The 23,152-nt window shown below is 33.7% G+C and overlaps 1 protein-coding gene and 1 long non-coding RNA gene across 2 annotated transcripts; both read left to right on the top strand.

The window, feature by feature from the left end:
• The first annotated feature begins 4,768 nt into the window (after nucleotides 1-4,768).
• LOC145597403 (BTB/POZ domain-containing protein POB1-like) lies at nucleotides 4,769-11,012 on the top strand. The gene is made up of 6 exons (XM_081653561.1): nucleotides 4,769-5,295; nucleotides 8,311-8,439; nucleotides 8,589-8,710; nucleotides 8,803-8,866; nucleotides 9,433-9,712; nucleotides 9,945-11,012. Exons 1-6 carry the CDS (start codon nucleotides 5,019-5,021, stop codon nucleotides 10,756-10,758), a joined length of 1,686 nt encoding a protein of 561 aa, XP_081509687.1. The 5' UTR covers nucleotides 4,769-5,018; the 3' UTR covers nucleotides 10,759-11,012.
• A 4,599-nt stretch (nucleotides 11,013-15,611) lies between these two features.
• On the top strand, nucleotides 15,612-19,148 carry LOC145599336 (uncharacterized). Its single transcript, XR_014103733.1, has 3 exons — nucleotides 15,612-15,733; nucleotides 16,987-17,083; nucleotides 17,742-19,148. It is a non-coding gene; the product is annotated as an uncharacterized LOC145599336 (long non-coding RNA).
• The last annotated feature ends 4,004 nt before the right edge of the window (nucleotides 19,149-23,152 follow it).

Genomic DNA, 23,152 nt, shown 5'->3' with positions numbered 1-23,152 from the left:
TATTCTCTCTTTCTTTCATTGTGAATCCAATATTTTCCCTTGAACTTAATTAAATACTATCATATTGATTATTATTATAATCAGCTTTAAAAAGAAAAGAAAGCAAATAAAGAAGCAATTTAGTAGAAATTAAACAGTGAAAGAACAAGAAGCAGAATCATGACTATATATGCTTTTAAGTACAAAGTTTGCTAGAAAATGTAAGTTTTTATTTGACCACGTTGTGCTCCATCCCTCATCTTCTTGTTTTGCCGTTAACTTTCTTGATTGTTTTTGTAAGAATAAATATTAATAACTAATTGCCAATTATGCTTGCATAGTTCAAAGTTGATTGTCTGATCTTATGCTTAGTTTTAGGCCTAAATAAGTACGTTAAGATAAATTCTAAATAAATGAAAATCACGTAAATGTAACGCAACACATCATTAAAGAATACTCCCCTCATACCTAAATACTCCATTTGTATACTATTGGGTTTGATTTAACTATAAAGGGTTTCCAGAGGAAAATCCTTGCATTGTATGCAATATAGATAGTAAAAGTTTCTATCAATTTATTTATCACTATCTTACATTATCTAAACTTGTGTCTTTGACATGAACTTTGGTAACCTTACCTATCTAATATCTATACACTAATTGATCCTCATTTGAATTAATCTAAGTCATTGACACTACAGCTTTATGAATAAATCTGGACTTATTAATCATTTTCTAACCTTTTTCTACAACTTATTTTATTTTATTTTTAAAATTTGGTTAAAAGAACAAAGTCTAAGGAAGCACTTCGTATCTTAATTAATCCAGATATATATTTGGAGATGATATTACAGATCTAAGGGCCTGCTCTGATTGACTGAACTAAGCTGAACTGAACTTATTAGAGCTGAACTGAACTGAATTGAACTAAATATTTTATGAAGGAAGGAGATTAAGATAAGAATTGAACTGAACTGAACTTATTAGAGCTGAACTGAACTGAATTGAACTAAATATTTTATGAAGGAAGGAGATTAAGATAAGAATTGAACTGAACTGAACTTATTGAATCGGAGCTGAACTGAACTGAACTAAACTGAATTGAACTGAAAATAAGCTGAAGTGAATAAACCCTTACTTCTCATAATACCATGAACCATGAGAAGCAAGAATGCATGAGGTGATATGATCAAGAAACCAAAAGTAAGCAGAGAGCCCAACAAAAATGTACTCCACATTTGCTTACACACCTATGTTTAGAATGTAGCAAAATAGCATATTTTTTTCTTGATGGACACATAAAAAGTATTAATATACTATAAGCTTGACCAATAAGCCGCCACTTTGATTAATTAATTAAACTATGCTATGTAATACACTAATTAATATTACTAATTATACTAAAAAAGCTGTCATTAGAATATCTAGGTTGTACTTTGAAGTTCATTTTTCAAAGCAAAACATGCCATGTTAGGGTGCTCAGCACTAAGCTACCATTCACATAACTCTTCTTTCCTGATTAAGAATAAGGTTAAATAGGGTTCATTAGTGGACCACTAAAACAGGTAAATAAAGTTTACAAGACAAGAGCTTCACACTACAAGGTGCTCCAATTTGTACTTATTAGGCTTTAATTAATTTGTAATTTGCAACTAATTGTTTCCTTCTATATCTCTTCTATTGGGGCATGCACCATATGCACCACGCACATAGTAACACTTTCCAATATATATTACTAATTGTATATAGCCATAAGCTGCAATTGATGTATAAGAGGGATTCAAAATCAAATCTTGGATACTACCTCCTAATGGTGTAGGCGGACTATAAGCTGCAAATGATGTACGCGACGTGGGAGTCAAACCCAAATCTTTTATAAGGGCACGAACCTGTAGGCGGACTATAAGCTGCAAATGATGTACGCGACGTGGGAGTCAAACCCAAATCTTTTATAAGGGCACGAACCATATAAACATAGTAACACTTTCGAATAGATTACTAATTGTATAGAGCCATAATTTGAAAATGATGTACGCGTACGTACCCTAAACTAGAGTACTACCCCTAATTCTCTAACTAACAAAGATATGAAGTGAGAGTGAGGGATAGCTCAAGTGGTTAGAGCTTCCCTCCCGATTCCTGAAGATCATGGGATCGATTCTCACCCCCGCTCTTGTGGCTCTCTAAACACCGAAAAAAAAAATTTGAAGTGGTTATCATCCGCAATCTGAATTGTTAAAGTATTACTCAATATCATTTAGAAGTGATCAGATTTGGATAAGCTAAAATGGGCAAGATTTCTAGAATTTTATGCCTAATTTGTTGGGGTTGAGCATGCTTTGGCCCAGATTTTTGGCCCAACACTTCACGAAAGGGGGTTTTAATTATGAATACTAAACTTAGGGCATGTTCTGATTTACTGAAAACAATTGAACTGAACTAAACTGATTGGGGCTTAACTGAACTGAATAGTGATGAAATGAATTGTTTATGAGAGAAGGAAATTTGAAAATAGGAACTGAACTGAATTGAACTGATTGGAGCTGAGTTAAACTGAACTGATTGAGCTGAGCTGAACTGAACTGAAATTAAGCTGAACATAACAAGCCCTTCTCAGTATGGAGTAAAAATATATGAGTAGCTATTTCATTTTTTAAAAAGGGGGTACCAAACTGATTGTTATGGCGGTGATTGGGACCACATTTAGTAGGGAAGATCGCGTATTCGATTCCCGCAGCAACAATTGAGAGGAAACTAAAATTTAACCACCTAGAATTGATACTCGAATTCGGATTAACCTAAAAGGTAAAATGGGTGGAATAAAAATTAAAAAATGGTGTCTTTAAAACTTAAATTGATTAGTCCTAATGTCCTACAACTCAATTGCAGGCTTTGGGTTTTGAGCATAATCCATGTTGGTCTATTTGGGCTAGTTGTCTTAATATGTTGCACACGACCTTAAAGTTTATGTTTGGTTTAGGTATTGTACTGGCATTGGGGTATTATTATAGTCCAATAGCTGCTATTTTGGGCTTTGAACTTGGGTTCGGTTATACTTTAAGATCTAACTCTATATCAGTTATATGTCATCCTTAATTGTAGTGTTAATTATTCTTCAATAATCTTCTACTCCTTAGCTATTTAAATTTGTACTCCTTCTATCCCATAACAAAATACTCCACCATTTTCTAAAGGATACTTTGAGGTTGAGGTGATGGAGTAGTGGCATCGCTCCCACCTCATATCCTTGAAGTCTAGGGATCAAATTTCATGGGACTTATTTGAGGGATTTTTCCTTAGCTTCCCCTTCAAACAAGCCCCTTTCTTCTTACCATTAAAAAAATCTAGATTACTCCCTTCAAACAATGGAATTTGACCGCATGGGCGAACCTATAAAGCCCAGATGGGGAGCAGCTGCATCCCCATTTTGTGAAAAATAAATCTGGTCCATTAGGCTCATATATATAGATTAAAAGAAGAAAAATCCATAAATTTGGACCCCCGTTCCTAATGTCATCACTTGAAGACCGGCTAACCAAGACAACTAGATAGAATGTTTTCTTTTATTTTTTTAAAAAAATTGTTGGCTATCTAATCACTTTTCACGAGAGGTTAGGGCCTATATTCTTATTTTGTCTCTCCAATTCCCAGAACTCACAAATACAAACAGACACCTATATTTGCTATTATCACATCTGATCTATCGCTGCCCAACCCGACTTTGCCACCGTGGCACCGTTGACCGATTATTAGTTTCTGGATCCGCCACTATTAGTTTCTGGATCCGCCACTATTTGACCGATGTTAATGATTTATACACATGTATTAATAAAAAAAAAAACAGTCATACAGTCATATGTGAGTAGTTTTCGAATATTAACCTTAGATTAACTAAGGCAGTTAATGCCTTAGCCAATTAGCCATTTCTTGAGAGCTTTTTCGTTTTGGTCTTATTTCACAAATTTAGTTGTTGAAACATTAGTAATGAGGAAAAAACCTGATCCATGTGAAAGGTCTTGTCAATGGGAAATATGTAAGAAAATATATTTAGGGGTATAAATATCCGCACACAATTATTAAGAGTTCAAAACTGATGCAATTAACATTAATAAAGACAACTAAGTAATCAAACATTTGTATAAATATACAAATTCATGTCCGCATGCTATAACTTTTTAAAAGGTATAAATTTACACTTACTGATAAGTTTACAACGTATACTATTGATCAAATTAGCATACGTGTCCAATTTGACTAGGGCACTAAACAATTAGAGGGTTTATTTTATTTTAAATAGAGGTGATCATCAATAGCTACTCCGCCGGCTCTATCCAAAAAAACAAAAAACAAAAAGCGAGGTAGAGGTTTAGTAAACCTAAATACTCCGTATGTATTTTTAGTTTAACACTCGAATCCAAACCATTAAGGGCCTGTTCACATTTACTTAATTTCAGTTTAGTTCAGTTCAGTTCAGCTCCAATCAGTTCAGTTCAGTTCAGTTCAGCTCTTAATTTCCCTCTCTCATAAAATATTCATTTCAGCTCAATTCAGTTCAGTTCAGTTCCAATCAGTTCAGTTCAGCTCCAATCAATTCAGTTTAGTTCAGTTCAGTTCAGCTTTGTTCAGTAAATGTGAACAGACCCTAAGTCCTTAAAAGTCATAAAAAAACCGTTTTAACTCAAAAATTTCTATAGAGTATACCTTTTTTTTCGAATTTGGACACAAAATTTTATACAACGGGCTGGCCCTACCCGATTTTTGATTGCCTCTGAATTGAATTGAAGTAAACCAAAGTTTCCAAAATCCCAAAATTGAAAAAACTCATCGTGCTATACGAAATCCCCAAAATAATCAATTCAACACTCAACTGCGCAAAAGTTTTCCATATTCAGTCGTAACTGAAAACCTAATACTTCGTACTTAAGATGCTGTCACTTCAATAACTTATGCATCACACAATAACTGTGAACACTTACCCAGACACGAGTACTAAGTTTTCAATTAGGGTTCAATTTGGGGGTTAGGGTTTCTGGGAAACTGATGAAACAGTCGAATATGGAATTAGCCGATTCCAGAATTGCAATCATCAAATCGGGCGCCAGTAGTAGTAGCGCAATTAATGATGATCTTCAATCTTCAAGCCCGGAATCTGATTTTGGATTTGCCTTCAATGATAGTAATTTTTCCGACCGGATTTTGAAGGTTGAGATTGTTCCTGATTTGCCTGATGTCAAATCCGATGGTGATGGTTGCACCACCATTGCTGATTGGGCTAAGAATCGGAAGCGTAGGAGAGATGATATCAAAAAAGAACCTGGTTTGTTTTTTGCTATAATTTTCTTGATTTTTTTTTCAATTTCTTTTGATTTATTTCATTAATTTATGCTTTTGAGTTGTATTTTTTGATTGTTAGTTTTTATTATGATTGTAATTGCGGCTTTTAGTGTTGATTGATGCATAAATAATTAGGGTTTTTGGTTACCATTATTGGCAAATTTGACTGCAAAGGTAATTTTTGAATTGAAATCAAGTTTTGATTTTTCAAAAAAAAAAAATCAAGTTTTGATTACCATTGGTTTAAAATCATATTTCGTAATTTCGCCCATATAGTACCCCCTCCAATCCGAAATAAAGTATCTAACTAGTATGAAAGTATTATACTTACTCCGTATATTAGCTGGGGAAACCAATGCCTTGACTAATGCTTCATGATATACTTAGTCTGTGTGAATAGCCTTAATGCCCTTAAGAAGAGGGCTTGATTTTTAAATGGGGGATTACTAGCTAGCTAGTGGTAATTTTAGCTACTTTTAAACGTGTGATTTGGGTTTTCTGCTGTAGTAGTATCAAAGGTGTTTTGAGTTGCATGTGAATGTAGTTTTATACTTTTATCTAATGAGTTTTATTTATTTTTTTTTATAGTGGTTTTCACTAGGATGACCAAGATTTTGGAATATCTTTAGTTTCTACTTGAATCTTCCCCAATTCTCATTATTGTGGAAAATTTATGTAGCTCAAGCACTTGACCTTTAAATGGATGGATTTTTGTACTGTTACTTTGCTGAAGAAACCTGTGTGTTTAGGATTTATCCGAAAACTTAATAAACTATTTGCAAAATTATTGGATCTCTAGTTTTATGTTTTGGGATATTTAGCTCGAAACCAAACTAATCTATATTAGCTTGATTTCCAAGGGTCTTGGTATAACAACATTGTAAGGGGGAGTTTGTTTGTAAAGGGTCTTGGTATGATAACACTATAAGGGGGAGTTTGTTTGTAAAGGGGAAAGGGAAAGAAGGGAAAATGATAGCTACTCCCTTATATCTTTTAGATTGTATTTTTTTTTTTAATTTTTAATTTTTAAAAAACAAGGGAAAGGGAAAGAAGGTCAACAACCATCACCACTATTCTCCATCACCAACTCCATTGTCACTCCTTAACCTGTTTTTGGTTGGTTTTAGGGTAAGTGGAGTAATTTTTAAATAGTTAGAGTAGTTTTTCTGTTTTTGTTATTATTGGGGCGGTTTCCGGCGAGTTCAATCAATCAATCAAAGCCTTAATATCTTTTTTTTGTGGTTTGGGTGAAGTTGGGAGGATTGGTTGTGGTGGAAGGGTGGTTTTGTGGTTGGTTGGGTATGGTTCAATGTTAAGAGGATGATTATGGTGGGTGGGGTATATTTTTAGTGATGGTTGGTGGTTGGGTGGTGGTTCGTCGTGGATGGGTGTTTTTGAAGGTTGTGTGTTTTTCTTATGGTTGGTGAGGTGGTTGGCTGAATTTTTCAATGATTGGGCAGTTCCTAAGGAAGTTTTGGCAGTGATAAAGGCGGTTCCGGTGTTGTTTAAGGAACTTTCGGTGGCGGTCAAAGGAAGTTCTGGTAAATAGGTGTAGTTTTTGGGTGGTCAATTGGCAGTTAAGTTGGTTAGGATGATTCCTTTGGGAGGTGGGGGGGGGGGGGGGGGTTGGTGTGGGGGAATCATGGTAGAAGAGAGTCGGGGAAAAGGGGGTAAAGGGAATCAGTAAATTGGTTTAACAAACAATAACAAAGGATGTTATGGACCTTATGGTAGTTGATTGTCTTTCCCTTTCTTGAATACCCCTAAACAAACACCTCTGAAAGTGATCTCATGTCCGCATGTGTCATTATTTTGACCACTAAATGGAAGAAATGATGCCATCTGATCACAACTCCAATTATAGCTTGATTAATTGTGCTAGTTTTTACTCCTGGCACTTCAATGGGTTTCTTTATTAGAGAATTTTTTTTTTTTTAATCATGAATGAATGGTTGAATCAAAATGTTGGATCACATTGCTCTTCTCTTACTTAGGTAAATTAAAGTAGATTAGAATGTGTTGTCTCAACTATATATGAGATGTTGCTAATGCGGGCATAACTATTAGAATAGTAACATGAAAGGCAGAATAGCAACATCCCTGTGCAATCCTTATTTTCTACTCAGAGCTTCTTTATTTAATGGCCAAATTCTGAATAGTTTAATATAGCAACTGGTTTATGAAGCAGCTTTTAGGGTTCCCTGCCTACTTATGCTTTTAGAGCTGCATCTGGAATTAGTCATCAAATAATCATCTTTGTAGATCATGGTTAAAGTGGGTATATGATATATGTGAGTGAATACCTTTTGAAGCAACAGCCACACCAAGTGATGCCCAATATGGGGTGGAATAAAGTCCAGGATTTGGGCCATATCAGGTTTTTGCCTTTTATTCAACCAAGTGGGGATTCAAGAGACCCCACCCCCCAACCACCACCAGCAAAACCAACCTTAGTTATCTAGCCCTTTTAACATCAAAAATTGATTTTATTTTGGCACAATTGTAAGGCAAAGAAGAAAAAACTGTGAGTTTATCTTCATAGTTTGAATTATTATTATACCTAATAAAGCTAGAAAATAAGTTGGTGATAGATTGGGAAAGGATTATCCCACAAACGGATACTTTGATTTTATAACGAATTCTGATTATTTTGTAATCATAAAATTCCATGAGTTTCCACATTAGTCAAATGTAGGAAAACTCATTTGTAAGGATTTTGTGGAAGGAGGTTTTATCTTTGTTTCTCTGATATTATTTATAGGTTTTATTTTTTTTTTTAATTTTTTTATTTTATGATTTAATTTTTTGAATGAGCTTTTTAAAAAAAATTTCTTTGTTTTTTTTTTAATTTTAATTTTATTTTTTATATTTATTGAGCTTGTCGAGTATTTTTTTCATTGTACTCTTGGGTTTTTGGTATATAAAACCAGACTATTTCACTTTTTGTTTGGTTTGCCATGGTTATTTGCTGACAGCACTGAATAAACATTGCGTGCAGGTGCAGATATTATTCTGCAGCCCGATGACCAGATTTTGAACTGCAATATTCCAGACCCTGATGGTGTTGCCTATGAAAGTCTAGAAGGGGAAGCAGTGGCTATGCTAGAAGAGTCACCAATTATTGATGGTGTGATACTGATTTATCTATTCCACATTCTGGAAATTATTTGAAATACCTGATGTTACATCGTTTTGTGTTTCCATGCTCATATTTTTTTATATCTTTTCATTTGGTTAATCCTCTGCATGATTTTGATCTGTGTTAAAATCTTGTAGGTGATGAGTCTCTGCAAAATAGTGGTTCTCCCTTGAACATGGATTGTTCAGTTGTTCTTCAAGTGAAGACTATTCACATTAGCTCTCCAATCTTAGCTGCCAAGAGTCCTTTTTTTTATAAGGTTAGAATCTCAGTTTGTATGTCAGTCAGTCTTTATTTATTTTATCTTAAAATTAGTATCATGTTTCTGATTGTTTGACACTTCTTCTGTAGTTATTTTCAAATGGGATGAGGGAATCTGAGCAGCGACACGTGACTTTACGTATTCATGCCTCTGGTAAGTACAGATGGAATCATCTGTTTGGAATCTTTTTCTTAATCCATTATTAGATACTCCGTATAAGTGGATTAAGATGGATGCCTTGCACGGTTGTAAATGATCCCATTCTCCTTTTGAATTCTGTCTCAAGGGCCATTATGCTTGAATTTAGTTATCCTTGTCATTATCCTCATCAAAATGTTCTGTTTTGCTGATTCATTTTTCTTGCTGATAAACTGATGGTGTGTTAGAAAGGGTAATTTGGACTTTTGGAGGGAAAGTATGGGAAGAGGGTGAGGGAATCTTTTTCCGTTCTTCCCTTGTTTAAGTATGACTTGGGAAAGTAAGGGATACATTATCCTCACCTTTTAATTAACCAAATCCTTCTAGTGTTGGAACGAAAACACAAGCATTCCCCCTACCCACGCACCCTCACCTCCATTTTTCTTCCCCCTTTTTTCCCCTCTTTTCTACTCACAACAGATGTCAAAGCATAGTTTAAATTTTTAAAATTTGTTTTGACTGAGCTTGGAATTATTAACTTATGAAGCTCCTTTTTTCTTTTCTTTTCTTTTATGGAGCAGAGGAAGCTGCGCTCATGGATCTCCTAAATTTTATGTACAGCAATACTTTACAAACCAACACTCCACCTGGTATACTAGATGTTCTGATGGCCGCTGACAAATTTGAAGTTGCTTCATGCATGAGATACTGCAGCAGGATGTTGCGCAATTTTCCTATGACTTCTGATGTAGCTTTGTTATACTTGGACCTTCCCTCAAGTGTCTTGATGGCTGATGCAGTCAAACCATTGACCGATGCAGCCAAGGAGTTTCTTGCATTGCGGTTCAAGGACATGACTAAGTATGCTTACCTGAAAATAATCTGAATTTCTCATCCTTTTCATAAATAAAAGATGAAGAGAAAATAGATACTTTTGCTGTTCCTACATTAATTGCCACAAAGTTATTAAGTCCAATATAATTGTCCACTAGCTCTTGCAAGTTGCAATTAGTCCATGCTTTCTTGCTTTTGTAATTGTTGTAGGTTATTAGCTTTTGTGTGAGTATTAATTGACAGGCCATTTGCTTTCCAGATTTCAGTCAGAGGTGATGGACCTCCCCCTTGCTGGAATCGAGGCAGTGCTGTGCAGTGATGATCTCCAGGTTGCTTCTGAAGACGCGGTTTATGATTTTGCAGTGAAGTGGACTAGAACCCATTACTCGAAGTTGGAGGAGCGACGAAAAGTACTTGGCACTCGACTCTGCCGATTGATCCGTTTTCCGCACATGACATGCAGGAAGCTAAGGAAAGTCATGACATGCAATGACCTAGATCCAGAGCTCTCCTCCAAGCTGGTGTCGGAAGCACTTTTTTTCAAGGCCGAGCCACCTTATCGTCAACGAGCCCTGCTTGCAGATGAGGCTAACACTTCTGGTCACCGTTATATTGAGCGGGCTTACAAATATCGCCCAGTGAAGGTGATAGAGTTTGAACTACCGCGACCGCAGTGTATAGTGTACTTGGATTTGAGGAAAGAGGAATGTCAGAACCTCTTTCCATCAGGTCGAGTGTATTCCCAGGCTTTCCATCTCGGTGGACAGGGGTTTTTCCTCTCTGCCCACTGTAATATGGATCAGCAGAGCTCCTTTCATTGCTTTGGTCTGTTCTTGGGCATGCAGGAGAAGGGTTCTGTATCTTTTGCTGTGGATTATGAATTTTCTGCTAGACAAAAGCCAGCTGATGAGTTTATTTCCAAATATCGAGGGAATTACACTTTCACAGGAGGGAAGGCAGTTGGGTACAGAAACTTGTTTGGTACACCATGGACCTCGTTTATGGCGGAGGATAGCCAGTTCTTTATCAATGGCGTATTGCATCTCAAGGCTGAGCTGACAATTAGGCAATAGTCACTGGATGCTAGTTAGATGCCCAACAAGGGAAGATGAATTTGCTTTATTTATTACCTGTATATATAGTCGCATAATATATATAAAGAAGTTATGTTAGGATGGTTTAGTTTGCTTTGCTAGAAACCAAAATAGAAGGAAAAACTGTCACTAACAGCTATAACTGGTGGTGCAGTTGGTATTCTATTTCTATGGCACTGTAACAGCTTACTGTCAGTAAATCATGTTATGAAGTTATTTTTATGCTCGTCTTAGCGAAATAAATGTCGTTTCATGCTCATATTTGATATATCTTGTGCATTTGTTGAAAAATGATGAATGGTGCTCCTTTGTGTATTTTGATATTGTCAATGTTGTTGTCGTCCTCTGTTACTCTGTAGCAACCTAGCTCAGCATCGAAGGATGACACACTTAGATGGATATTTAATAGGTTTGGAAAAAGGTGATGGTGATTATAGATGGATTCATGTTACGGATCTTGATCTAATTCCACTTGGACCAGCATTAAAGTTTTTATACAGTAGTTTGTTGCACCGATCAACTTATTACCAAGGAGAGTTTTATGGTATTAATCTTTTTGGTATTGTTCCCAAAATTTTAGACTGCTCAAGGTAATACTCATTTCCATGTAGTGAATCAATTTTATACCCCAAACATGACCAATGAAACCTGGTTTCATTTTTTGGTTGAATCATCACTTCATCAGTCAATTGTGACCAATATCAAACTATAAAATTTTAGGTATTTGAATTGCCCTCTAACTACCTTGACCATCCCATTTATTTAAAATAGTAGTAAAACAAACGACCTATGATAAGTTAAGGAGTAAGGATTTTTTTTTCTAATTTGCTGAGCAAAACTAAACTAAGCTGAGCTGAACTGAACTGTATATGAGAGAAGGAAATTTGAAACTGAACTTAATTGAAATTAATCTGAAAAGTTCTCATTTACTAAACTGAGCTGAACTGAATTGTTTATGAGAAGGAAATTACTAAATTAGGAACAGAACTGAAATGAAATGAACTGAACTGAATTTAAGCTAAATCTGTTCTCATTGACTAAAATGAGCTGAATTGAGTTGAGCTGAACTGAATTGAGCTGAAACGAATATTTTATGAGAGAAGGAAATTAGGAGCTGAACTCGTATGAGAACAGGCCCTAAGTCTTTCCCTTTCCCCTCTACCAATCAAACGCCAACAGTATTTCTCTTGTGAGTATAAAAGATTCCAAATTTCCAATTTTAGCAAAAAAAAAAAGTGTTGTAGCAAAAATTGAAATGGAGGAAAACACAAGGCTATCCCACAAGAATTTGATGTTGTTCAAATTCTTTGAGAGGAAAGTTAGGAAGAAACCCTAGTTTTGTTATGATACACTGATTTACCGTGAGTGTGATAGCACTTGCAGTAATTGATAACATCCAACTTCTGGCCTCGGAATCAAACTGTCTAAATTTGATATATTAAGATGTTCAAGATGAGAAATTTTTGGCTCACTTTAAATGTGTTAGTGCTAGTGTGCTACAGTGCTACCCAAAGGTTTGGGGTCGTAAGATTTTGCAGCAAAGATTAATGTAAAAGTAATTGAAAATGAATTGAGTTTGACAACAATTAACATGATTACTTTTAATTTGCAATCTAGCATAATCTACCACAATGTGAAAATTAAGATAAATAGATGGTCTTTTCAAAAAAAAAAAAAAGAAAAAAAAAGAGATAAATACATGGTACACATAAAATAGACATGTACGGAGTAATACATAGATTGTGTACATAGAAGTTAAAATGTTTTACAAAAAAACTTGCCGTTCAAACAGTTCTATAAGTTAGACTGTTACAATTAAAAAGACCAAACTACTGGTGTGCACATAAGTTGGTATAATTCAGATAAAGTATAACTAAACCAGCTAACCAACATACGAAAGTCGCAGCAACTGCAAAGACATATTCTATACATGGATTCTTGTTGCAGGAGTGTAATCTATTGCCAAGAGTGTAGGCAATTGTTCCACTCCCATAGAAGGCTGAAAAGATGGTCGCATATAAGATCTGCACAAAGAGAGAACATACAAAATAATCAACCCCTACTGCTATAAGAATTAATTAACTATTGTCAGAAAATTAGATTTTGTCTTAAACTACCAATAATCTGTTAATGTGATTAATTATACAGTGGATAAATTCATTTCCCTTCACGCTCTTTTCATTTCATTTTCCCCTTATTTCTATAACTCACTCAATCCCACAATATCAAACTGCTCTCAGCTCCCAATTAATCAAATAGGTCATGACTTCTACACAAAAGTTCAAATGCAAATGTGTTATTTTTTTATTATGAGAGTAGTATGAATCTTAAACACATGATAGTAGGCAAACGCTATTCAAATCTAATACGGAGTACATGCTATTTTAATCAATAAAAGAAGGGTAAAATAACTTGCAAACTAAAATTATAAAACAAATGATGATCTACGATCATAAGATCTTATGATTCTTACCCCATCAGCAAAGAGACATACAATGACAATCTTACGACTCCAAAATGTGCGTTTGGTCACAATACTATAAAAGTCAAATAGTATCATGAGAATGCTCCATACAAGTTGAATGAGAAGAGCGGCAATCAAAAACCTATAGCATAGAAACACAATATATGTTCACATAAGATAGGTTAAGAAAATGAAGTCATCGAGATACAAGATGCAGAGTATCTATCTATAACTATATACTAAACGCGAATAACTATATACTAAACGCGAATAATATATGTCTCGTATCAATTCCTAAGTAAAACATATTCTGCTAAAATTATTTTGTGATTTTTCTTTTGTTTTTTTTTTTGTTTTTACTGCCAAATTGCTTAGGAAAATTCTGTTTCACCATCATATATTCCTTCCTACTTTACCATTATATATGTTTCTTCAACATAAAAATTTATTTCAAATCTTTTATATTATTAATTATTTTAAGAAATGATATTTTGAAGGTAATGTAATATTTCTCTCCCAAATCCAGTATAAGAAAAAATTGTCTTTTACCACCATTTAACTAATTCATGGATAAAATCCGTTAGTGGAGCCTACAATACCGACGTGTCAGCATATTATGGTTCCAAAATAATATATTTTTTGGTAATAAAAAAAACTATAAAACTAACCCAGCCATCTAACCCCACCGCCGCCACTCCTCAACCTGAGAGCCCTGCTCCCAACCTCGGCCATCGGAAACTTGCCCCCTCCTTTTCGCCCTCCCCAAAACTGGTAGCCCTCCCCAATGGCCACCGTTTTTCATACCCCTTAAAAACGGCCACTAGCAGTCGAAATCGTCCGGTTTAGGGCCGAAATGGTCGATTTCGACCATAAACTGGTTGATTTCAGTCGTAAGTGGAGGTTGTTGTTGGTCATTTTTGGGTTGTTTGAAAAATAAACGACCATTTATTATGGCCATTGGGGAGTGATTGTCGGTTTTAGTGGCTGAGGCTGGGCACGAGAGGGCCAAGGTGGGGCTGTGGTGGCAACATGTTGCCGGCAGTGAGGCTGCGGTGGCTGGATTAGTTTAGGGTTTTTTGGTTTTTCTTTTAAATTTTAAATTTTTTTTTCCTTTTTATTTTATTTAAATAAAGTCAAACTAGTGCTATCAACATGTGTGCAAAGTTGGTTGTGTTAGTTATTTTGAACAAACGAGTATTGTTGTAAGTTGTAACTTCATTTAAAAGGATAAATTACCAAGCAACAAATCAATATATTAAAATGATATCTCTTTCAACAATATTTAGAGTGAATTTCCAAACCAAATCGTATCCAACCAAAAAGACTCAATTTAGTGATTATAAAGGTTGTTAGCGTCGATTTCATATTACAGTTACTGTATTACATATATACTTTTAGTTTTAATCTTGTGCTTGATATTTTCAAAGATATATTAGCTTAAATCTATGACATCATTCTGGTGATAACATTTGATTTTCCATAATGTTTTTTAAAAAAACAAAAACTAATCATCAGGCGAGCAAAAGAAAGGTACAACAATTTTAATATTACCGGAAATAAAAAATGGTCTTGGAATCATTAGTTGTGAATAAATCAATCACCCCGAAGATTATTGACAGGCATTGAGTCAGGCGCAGCACAAAGCTCACCAGGGAACCTACGGAACCGTTAACAATAGTCACCGCAAGAGGTGGAGGCCCTTGTCCACCTTCAACATTCATCTATACAGAAATTTTATACTATGTTATTTTGAGTACTCCGTAACACATGACTCATGCACAAACTAACTACAAGCAATCATATAAAACCATATACTTAAGCCATAAGCACAAAATCTGAATTAATTAAGAAAGTAGGAGCTTAGTAAGTAGAACAAACTTGTTATAAAATGCTACACACCATGATAACCAACCATGATCACCTTAATTAACAATCCAATATTGCAAAAACAATAAAAAGCAACTCCTTAATTGCTTAAGGAACCTCTCCTAAATCAAAACCCTCTTCTCCTTCCAATTTACTAGAGGTGATCATTCAGCGGGTTGAGACGGGCTAAAAAATATCAGTCCACTCCTTGGGCAGGGACGGGCCAAGTTTCGGGTCAGAAAAATTATGTGCCATTTCGGACCAGTAAAAAAAATCCCATTCCCAAGCTTGTCCAATAAAATAAAAATTAGGCTGGACCCGGCCCGATTTCGAGCTGGAAAAATCTGCCCAAAATCCGTCCAAATTGGGCCGGGTCGGGCCAGCTCACTCTGATCAGGTCTACGAAAATGGCAGGATCCAACGGCTAACAAGTAACAACAGAGAATCACCGCAGGTTTAATAATAATTTATTGAATTTGGGCGGAAAATGCATTTGAGCACATAAACAGTGAATGAAATTAATACTTGAAATTATTAAAAATGAAAAACTAACCGTGTAATGGGGAAGGCCGGTGAATTGAAATCCGATGATCGTGCAGAAAAATGAGTGTGTTTTCAGTTTTGGTATGTAATGTTTTCGATGTTATTATCAATAATTCTGCTTTATTTCAATTATGTCTTCTTCCATTAACATTTCCATTTTTGTTATAACCCTCTTTCTCTTAGCTTTTGCTCAAACTGGAAATTTCCGCTTTTGACCTGGATAACCTTTACTTGCTATCATAATTAGTTATGTTCAATTTATTCAATTTTATACTGATTGAGTTTTTAATTTTTACATTCATTTTTTCGAATTACTTTTCATTTGGCATAGTAATGGGTGTTTGTGTGCAATCTTTAAAATTTAAGGCATATGATATCAAATCTGTGTAAGTGATTATGCTTCAAAGTTTATGAGATTGTTAGTAGTGATCATTTTAGTATAATGATGAGCAATCTCCATCAGACTTGTTCTTGTACTATACAAGACCTAGGAGCCTAAGACTTGCTTTAAGACTATACGAGACCTGGGAGCGAGCCTAAGACTATACAGCATTCTGATGAGCAATCTGCATCAGACTTGCTCTGTATTGAAGCCTAATGCTTGTTTAGGTAGTTGATATTTTTGCTTGCTATACTACTTAGCTTGAATGTTCAGGCAATAACTTACTGAAAAAACAATCACTAGTAGAAATAAGCAAAACAACACCAAGAGAAAGGCACTGATTATCCAGAGGTCCACCCTTTTGCTTGAAAGGCTAATGAAATCAATATACGAAGTATATGAATTTTGAGAAACTTTGATTATTTTAAATAAAATTTTAACTCTACTGTTTTATTTTCTAAGTTATTATGTATATACCCAATTACCCATAGTAATTCGGCCATTTGGAGATGTGGTAGACTTCACTCTGAACTGATCTTTTCATTATTGCATGTAAAAGTTGCTCTTGATATTAAGAGGATTGAGAGATTGTATACACTTGGTAGATTATTTATGCTCTCATTGTTTATTGTTAAGTGGGTAGTCCCTCACTATTGGATTCTATTCAATGCTAAATTTGATGTGCTAATTTTAATTTTCAATCCCCTGAAATTTTAATTTCATTCAATCATTGTCTTTACAGTTTACCCCATAATCCATGACAGTTTGACAATTCTACTCTTTTGATTCCTCCTGTAATTTTTTTATCAATCCCCCTTTTCAAACCTCTTGATACAACAAGGATTTCTTATTTGTGTTTGCATATAAAAGGCTGATGTTGCCCATGTTGGATTATCTAAGTAAATGGATCATTATTTAGATTTGTATTATGGTAACTTGGTGATCTTTGCAGGTTTCAAAGAGGAGCTTCCAGGACTTTCTGATAAGGAATTCTCTGGAATTTGGGGTGGTGTAAGATGCCGATCATCTAGATGCTATTGGCGCTATTGGTATTTTCTTAATTCCATTGTTCTAACATGACTACCTTTTACAGTTTCATGTGTGAAAGAAGCTCCTTATGTTAGTTTTTAGGGGATCTTGAATGCAATGTAGTTAACTTCATATTTGATCATATGGTTTATTTGGGTGCCTGAAGCTATTTAAATCCATAACTAGGGAGATAAACTTTCCTTTACTACTCATTTTATATTGATGCTCAATAAATTCAGTTTGCTTGATAGAAAAAATGGTTTATAGCTATGCAAAGGGCTGAACTGCTGAAGAATCCATGCCTCTTTTAATAGCATTGCTCAATTTGATGATTTGCAGAACACTGAATGCATCATTATTCCTCCAAGATTAAATGTAAAGTCTTTCAATAACCGCCCTCCCTCCCTCCCTCCCTAAGTCCCCAACTACATCTCTCCCTTCTTTTGATAATAGGGATAACAGGAATAAGGGCGATTGAGAAAATGCTGTCTAATTAATGAAGAATTAGTCCTGAATTTGTATTGTTGTCTTTCAGGACAGTGATCAGACATTCATGTGCCATTTTATCATGCTGTAACCACTAGCCCTGTACTTTTCAATTGCATCTTAATATAGTTATGATGAATAGATGTGGGTTAAGAATTAGGACAAATCTTAATTTATTTTCTCTAATTTCAGGTATTGCTCGTCGCTATAAAATCAACCTCCAAAGCTGCCATCATTGTTCGTCTGTTGGTGCTACTGTTGTCCTCAACAATGTCATTCATTGCCGCTGGCCCAATGCTGCTAACAGCTAACTCCTACTCCGTAGCTTTGAACAACTTTTTTTTTATTTATTTTTTGGTTGAAATTGTGTAGTATAATAATCATTTATTATTGAACATATGCAAGTTTATATATATGGAAAATTGAAATAATTTTATTAATGAATTGCAATCGTTAGAATATTAAAATCTGAACTTTGATTAATACAAGTATGATATATCACTCCCCAACCGCTTGCCAGTGGGATAATATGTTGCCATGTTGGTGCAGGAACTTATGAAGGAGGGATTTGCTGAATGGGACGAGGATAAAATAAGGGGGCTTGTTGACTCAGAGACTCAAGCTTTGAACCTTGCAGTACCTCTGTCTCAAAGGATGGGATGTTTTGGTATTTGGCTAAGAATATTGGTTAGCTAAGGGGGGTGGCAATGATGAGTTTCTGGGGGAAACAATGATCACCTGTGGAGATCAGTTTTGAAGATGAGGGGCCCTCCTAAGCTCCAACATTTTCTATGGAGCGCGATTAAAGGCAACCTTGTAGTGATGGATCATCTCGTGCACTGACATATTATTAGTGATGCCTCATGTCAGGTTTGTGGATGTCAGACTGTGAGAGGGAGACTATATTGCACTCATTGTTATATTGTACTGCTGCTGGTATGCTTTGGGAACATAGTGATTTGAAGGTGTATTTAATAGGAGCTCCCAGTGAGTCTTTTGCTGCATTCTGGGAATGGCTAATTAATAAATTTAGTGTGGAGGAAGTATGCACTATGGCAGTGCTAATGTGGTCTGCTTGGCGATGTGGAAATCTGGTCATTTTTGAGAATGAGCGACCTGATGTAGTGTTGTTTGCGGCAGGGTATTGTAGATTGGTGCAGGAGTATAATATATACAATGCAAAGGTGTTTTTACCTGCTGTGGTTCGATCTAGAGCTTTTAGAAGCACCCCTTGGGGCTGCCCACCTGTTGGGTGTGTGAAGGCTAATGTGGACGGCTGGACGCCCATGTACCTGTGGGGCTGTGGGAGGGGCTGCTGGCCTGGGTGTTGTCTTCGGGGATGCTGAGGCGCCTTTTATTAACAGCCATGAAGAAGGTTGGTGCTTCAAGCCCGAAATGTGTGGAAGCGATGGCTATGAGGTATGCTATGCAACTGGCAAGGAGGCTGGGGTATTTGAACGTATGGGTGGAGTCTGATTTCTTGAATGGTCATCAATGCTGTGTCTTCGAAAGCTTGTGGGTTTTCCCATATTCATGTAGCCTACGATGATATTTGTATTGAAAAGGGTTTAAAAAAATCATACTCTTAATAAATTTCAATTCTCTATAAATAAATAATCCATAAGTAATTAGTTTATGTAGACGAATTGATTCATTACAAGAAAAGAATACATACATTGTAAGACTTTTTTTTTTAATAAGAAAATGAATAAGAAGAGTGTAGTTCATTTTTGTGATTAAATTATTGATAAATTTCTCAATTTATATAGTGAAGATGTCTCGAAAAAAAAAATGAAAATTTTGTGTTAATGTTTATTGGATATTTTATCAAGATTATATCTTATAACTAATTAGATCCCGTGCCATGCACGATTATTTCACTCTTTGTTACGGAGTATCAATTTAAAATTATATATAGATATGAAAAAAATTTGGTCAAAAATCTAATTCTTATTATATCACAAATCAAGGAACTTAAAATACTATTTTGTAGTATCTTTTATGACAACATATTACTTCATACATTTTTCTCATGGAAAATGTTATACATAGCCCTTAGGGCTATATATTAGCATTAAATTTACACAGAAAATCGTAAAAAATTAGGAAATCATGAAAATATAAACACTAATTACACCGATTTACACGTGTTTTTGTCATGAATTCCTAATTTTATACAATTTTCAGGAGTGTATTTAATGCTTATATATAGCCTTTAGGGCTACATATAGCATTACCCCTTTTTTTTTATTCAAGCTTTCTTCTATTTTGTAAACAGATTGCATTTTTTTTTTCACATTTGATAATTTTTAATTTATTCACCAATTATGTTAGGTTGAAAGATATATATACATGATTTTTTTACTATAAATAATTGATATGGCTAGATATCTAAGTTGATAAATGTATTGTTTTATGATTTTTTTTCCTAAATTTTGTAAGAAAATACTTTGAGTTTATTCTTTTTCAATTATTTTAAAAGTTTATTTTCTTACAAAAATATACTAAGGACACACCAGAAGATAACACGTGTCATTGCTGGTGTGTCTTTTAGAGTGCATATATATATATATATATATATATATATATATATATATATATATATATATATATATATATATATATATATTGATGATTGATATATTCCACCAAAATTACATTTTCTTGAAAAAGATTTTATATTTCCATTATGTAGTTAACTTTGTATGAACAGAAGAATGGTTAATATAATTGTTCATTTGTATGGTTAACAAAAATAATTTTTTTTTTTTAATAACTTCCTTAAAATATATATACTAATTATTTATTAAAAAAAAAAAACTAAAGACACACCAAAAATTAACACGTGTCATTACTGGGTGTCTTTTGGTATATAACTAGTTTTGTCCCCGTGCAATGCACGGGTTTATAAAGTATGATATACTAATAGTCAATTGAAATAGAATTAATTGAAATTAAATAACTTATGTAACACTTTTTTTATTTTTAAATTTGAATTTAATGATGTCTATCCTTTAAATTTTTTTAATAGAATTTTTTTTTTTATTTTTTTTTTTTTAGAAAAAAAGAGCATTTTGGAGGGAAAATTTTTCACAAAATTATGCCAAGTGTCCCTTTTGGTGATTACTTTAGTATATAGTATAGACTAGTGTGTGGCTCGGGCAATGCCCCGAGTTGCTAGTTTACAATTAACTTAAAATTATTTTTGCTTAATGTATTGATAATTATCTTCAAAGTGTAATATTTTGAATAAAGATTTGTATTAGGAGAATCATATTCGATATTTGTAACAAAATTTAATATAAGTTGTTAAGTTATCCTATGATTTGTAACAAATAGTACAATTAAGGACAAATCATCTTATCCAAGTTAATTATAATTTTGTTGGATAAATTCACACAATATATGGTTAGCTAAGGTGGTAAGACTTGTATCGTAATACTTATTGGTCTCAAGTTCAAGTCATGTTGTAAGCATTTTTTAAATGTCAAACCTAATTCTTGTTGTGGAGGTGACATGACATATTTATAGTGTTTAAATACATAACACGTGGTATATATTGATGACTTGGCACGTTTATAGAGCTTAAAAGGGTGACACGTGGCACATATTCTGTTTTAGGAACGCTTTTTAATATATAAAGTATAGATAGATTATTGATAATTGGTTAGCACAAACTTTTAAATAAAACAGATGTTCAGTAATTTACTGAACATCCGTTATAAAGTGACAATAAAAAGAGCAAAAGTTACACTAAAACGCACAAAAATTACTCTGACATATATAAGCGTTATTTATATTTCATTGATAAATTTGACAAAAGTGATACTAAATTTGACAAAAGTGACATTAAATTTGACAAAAGTGAACTCGATGTACAGTAAATTACTGAAAACCGGGTGTATACAAAAGTGATTGATTGATTAATTGGCGCTCTATCTTTTCTCTCAAAAAAAATAAAATAAATACGAGTACAATATATCACATGTAGTAATATGCAATATTCTAACATTTGATATATATATATATATATATATATATATATATATATATATATATATATATATATATATATATATATATATATATATATATATTGTTACGAACTAGTTATTGATTTACAAAAGTATAAGGCAGTTTTAATATATTGTTTTAATATTTTTTTTATACAATATAAGTATTTCAAAAATGGTGACAATATCCTCCAAATAATATTACTTACTATTACACCTTTATAATAAAGGATATGCATATCTTTTGCATATTAAGATAAAGAAAGTAATCAATTGTGATCACAACTCCATATCACATGTGATACAGATTTTATTTAGACCACTAATTAATAGCTACTAAAATCTTAATCTTCCAAAATTACATATATCATGTATCTATAAATTCAATTTTAGGATTTGCCAGTCTTTTGCATATTAAGATAAGGAAAGTAATTCATTGTGATCACCACCCCGTATTAAATGTGATAATATTCTTATTTTGACAGTTAATTAACCTTCCAAAATTACCAACACTATGTATCTATAAATTCAATTTTAGTTGAACTCATGACATACTCATAAAATTTATTCTCTATTCAATCGAAAATAATGGCATCAAGTACCATTTTTCCTGTTGTTGTTATAGTTTTCTATCTTTTGATCACTGCAAATGCAGATTATAAGTTATGCAATTTTTATTTTATTTTATTTAACCATATAGGTTTCTCTAGTAATTTATATATGGTGCACATAATGATGAGATTGATGATTGTTTTATTTAGCTACAAGTATGTCATTAAAATTTATAAGGTAGATTCAATTGTCTTAGTGTATTAATAACTTTTTTTTCTTTCAATAATATGTAGGTGGTGATGGCAGTTTGAAGTTCTCACGCAAGGATATGTTGAATAATTTTGACAATGGATATGGATCTATAAAAGTAGAGCTTAACATTTGCCAGCCACAAACTCGTGGTGGACGAACACAATATTGTTGTCTTGAATTCAAATGTTATGATACTCAAAAGCAATGTTGTGATGATTACTATGATGGTGGTTGTATGACAAAGCTCTAAATTTAGAGCATTTATATTTATATGAGCATTTATATTTATATAAGTAATAGTAATCCTTGTCCTTTTAATTGAAAAAAAGGCTATCATATGTTTTATTTTGTTCTTAAATGAATAAATAAAACTTGTTATATATTTTTTCTGTGTATTTAGTTAACATACTTTTTTTACTACGCTGGCCATTGACTAGTCAATTTTTACTCGACTTTACAGAGAGAACCCAAATCCAACCCGATTCGACCCAAATGACCCAAAATTAATTCGATTTGACCAATCTACCATAATTTGTTTTCTTTAGAATGGCAATCTCTTTCTTTGATTGTACGGAGTTAGTAGTCACTTTCCCCTTCTCTCTCGTCTTTTTACCTCAAACCTTTGGTTCTGACTTGTGAGTAAATTGTTGTTTGATTAATACAGAAAAATTGGTAAATTCAATCACAATTTCGAAAACTATCAATTTAATTTTATTTGTAGATCAAAATGGATTTGGGAGTTTCTGGGGTGAACTCAGTTGAACGTTTGATTGATTGCCTCAAATT

Source organism: Chenopodium album, chromosome 20, assembly GCF_948465745.1.
Source record: "Chenopodium album chromosome 20, dcCheAlbu1.1, whole genome shotgun sequence".
NCBI classification, from domain to species: domain Eukaryota; kingdom Viridiplantae; phylum Streptophyta; class Magnoliopsida; order Caryophyllales; family Amaranthaceae; genus Chenopodium; species Chenopodium album.
Note: the sequence above shows the minus strand (reverse complement) of the source record. Positions and strands in the feature narration are given on the sequence as shown.

Excerpts from the sequence above, each read along its gene's own strand:
- LOC145597403 (XM_081653561.1), top strand. The coding sequence starts at position 5,019 with ATGAAACAGTCGAATATGGAATTAGCCGATTCCAGAATTGCAATCATC. Across the intron at positions 8,440-8,588 it reads AGAGTCACCAATTATTGATG|GTGATGAGTCTCTGCAAAAT; the intron begins GTGTGATACTGA and ends AAAATCTTGTAG. Across the intron at positions 8,711-8,802 it reads AGAGTCCTTTTTTTTATAAG|TTATTTTCAAATGGGATGAG; the intron begins GTTAGAATCTCA and ends CTTCTTCTGTAG.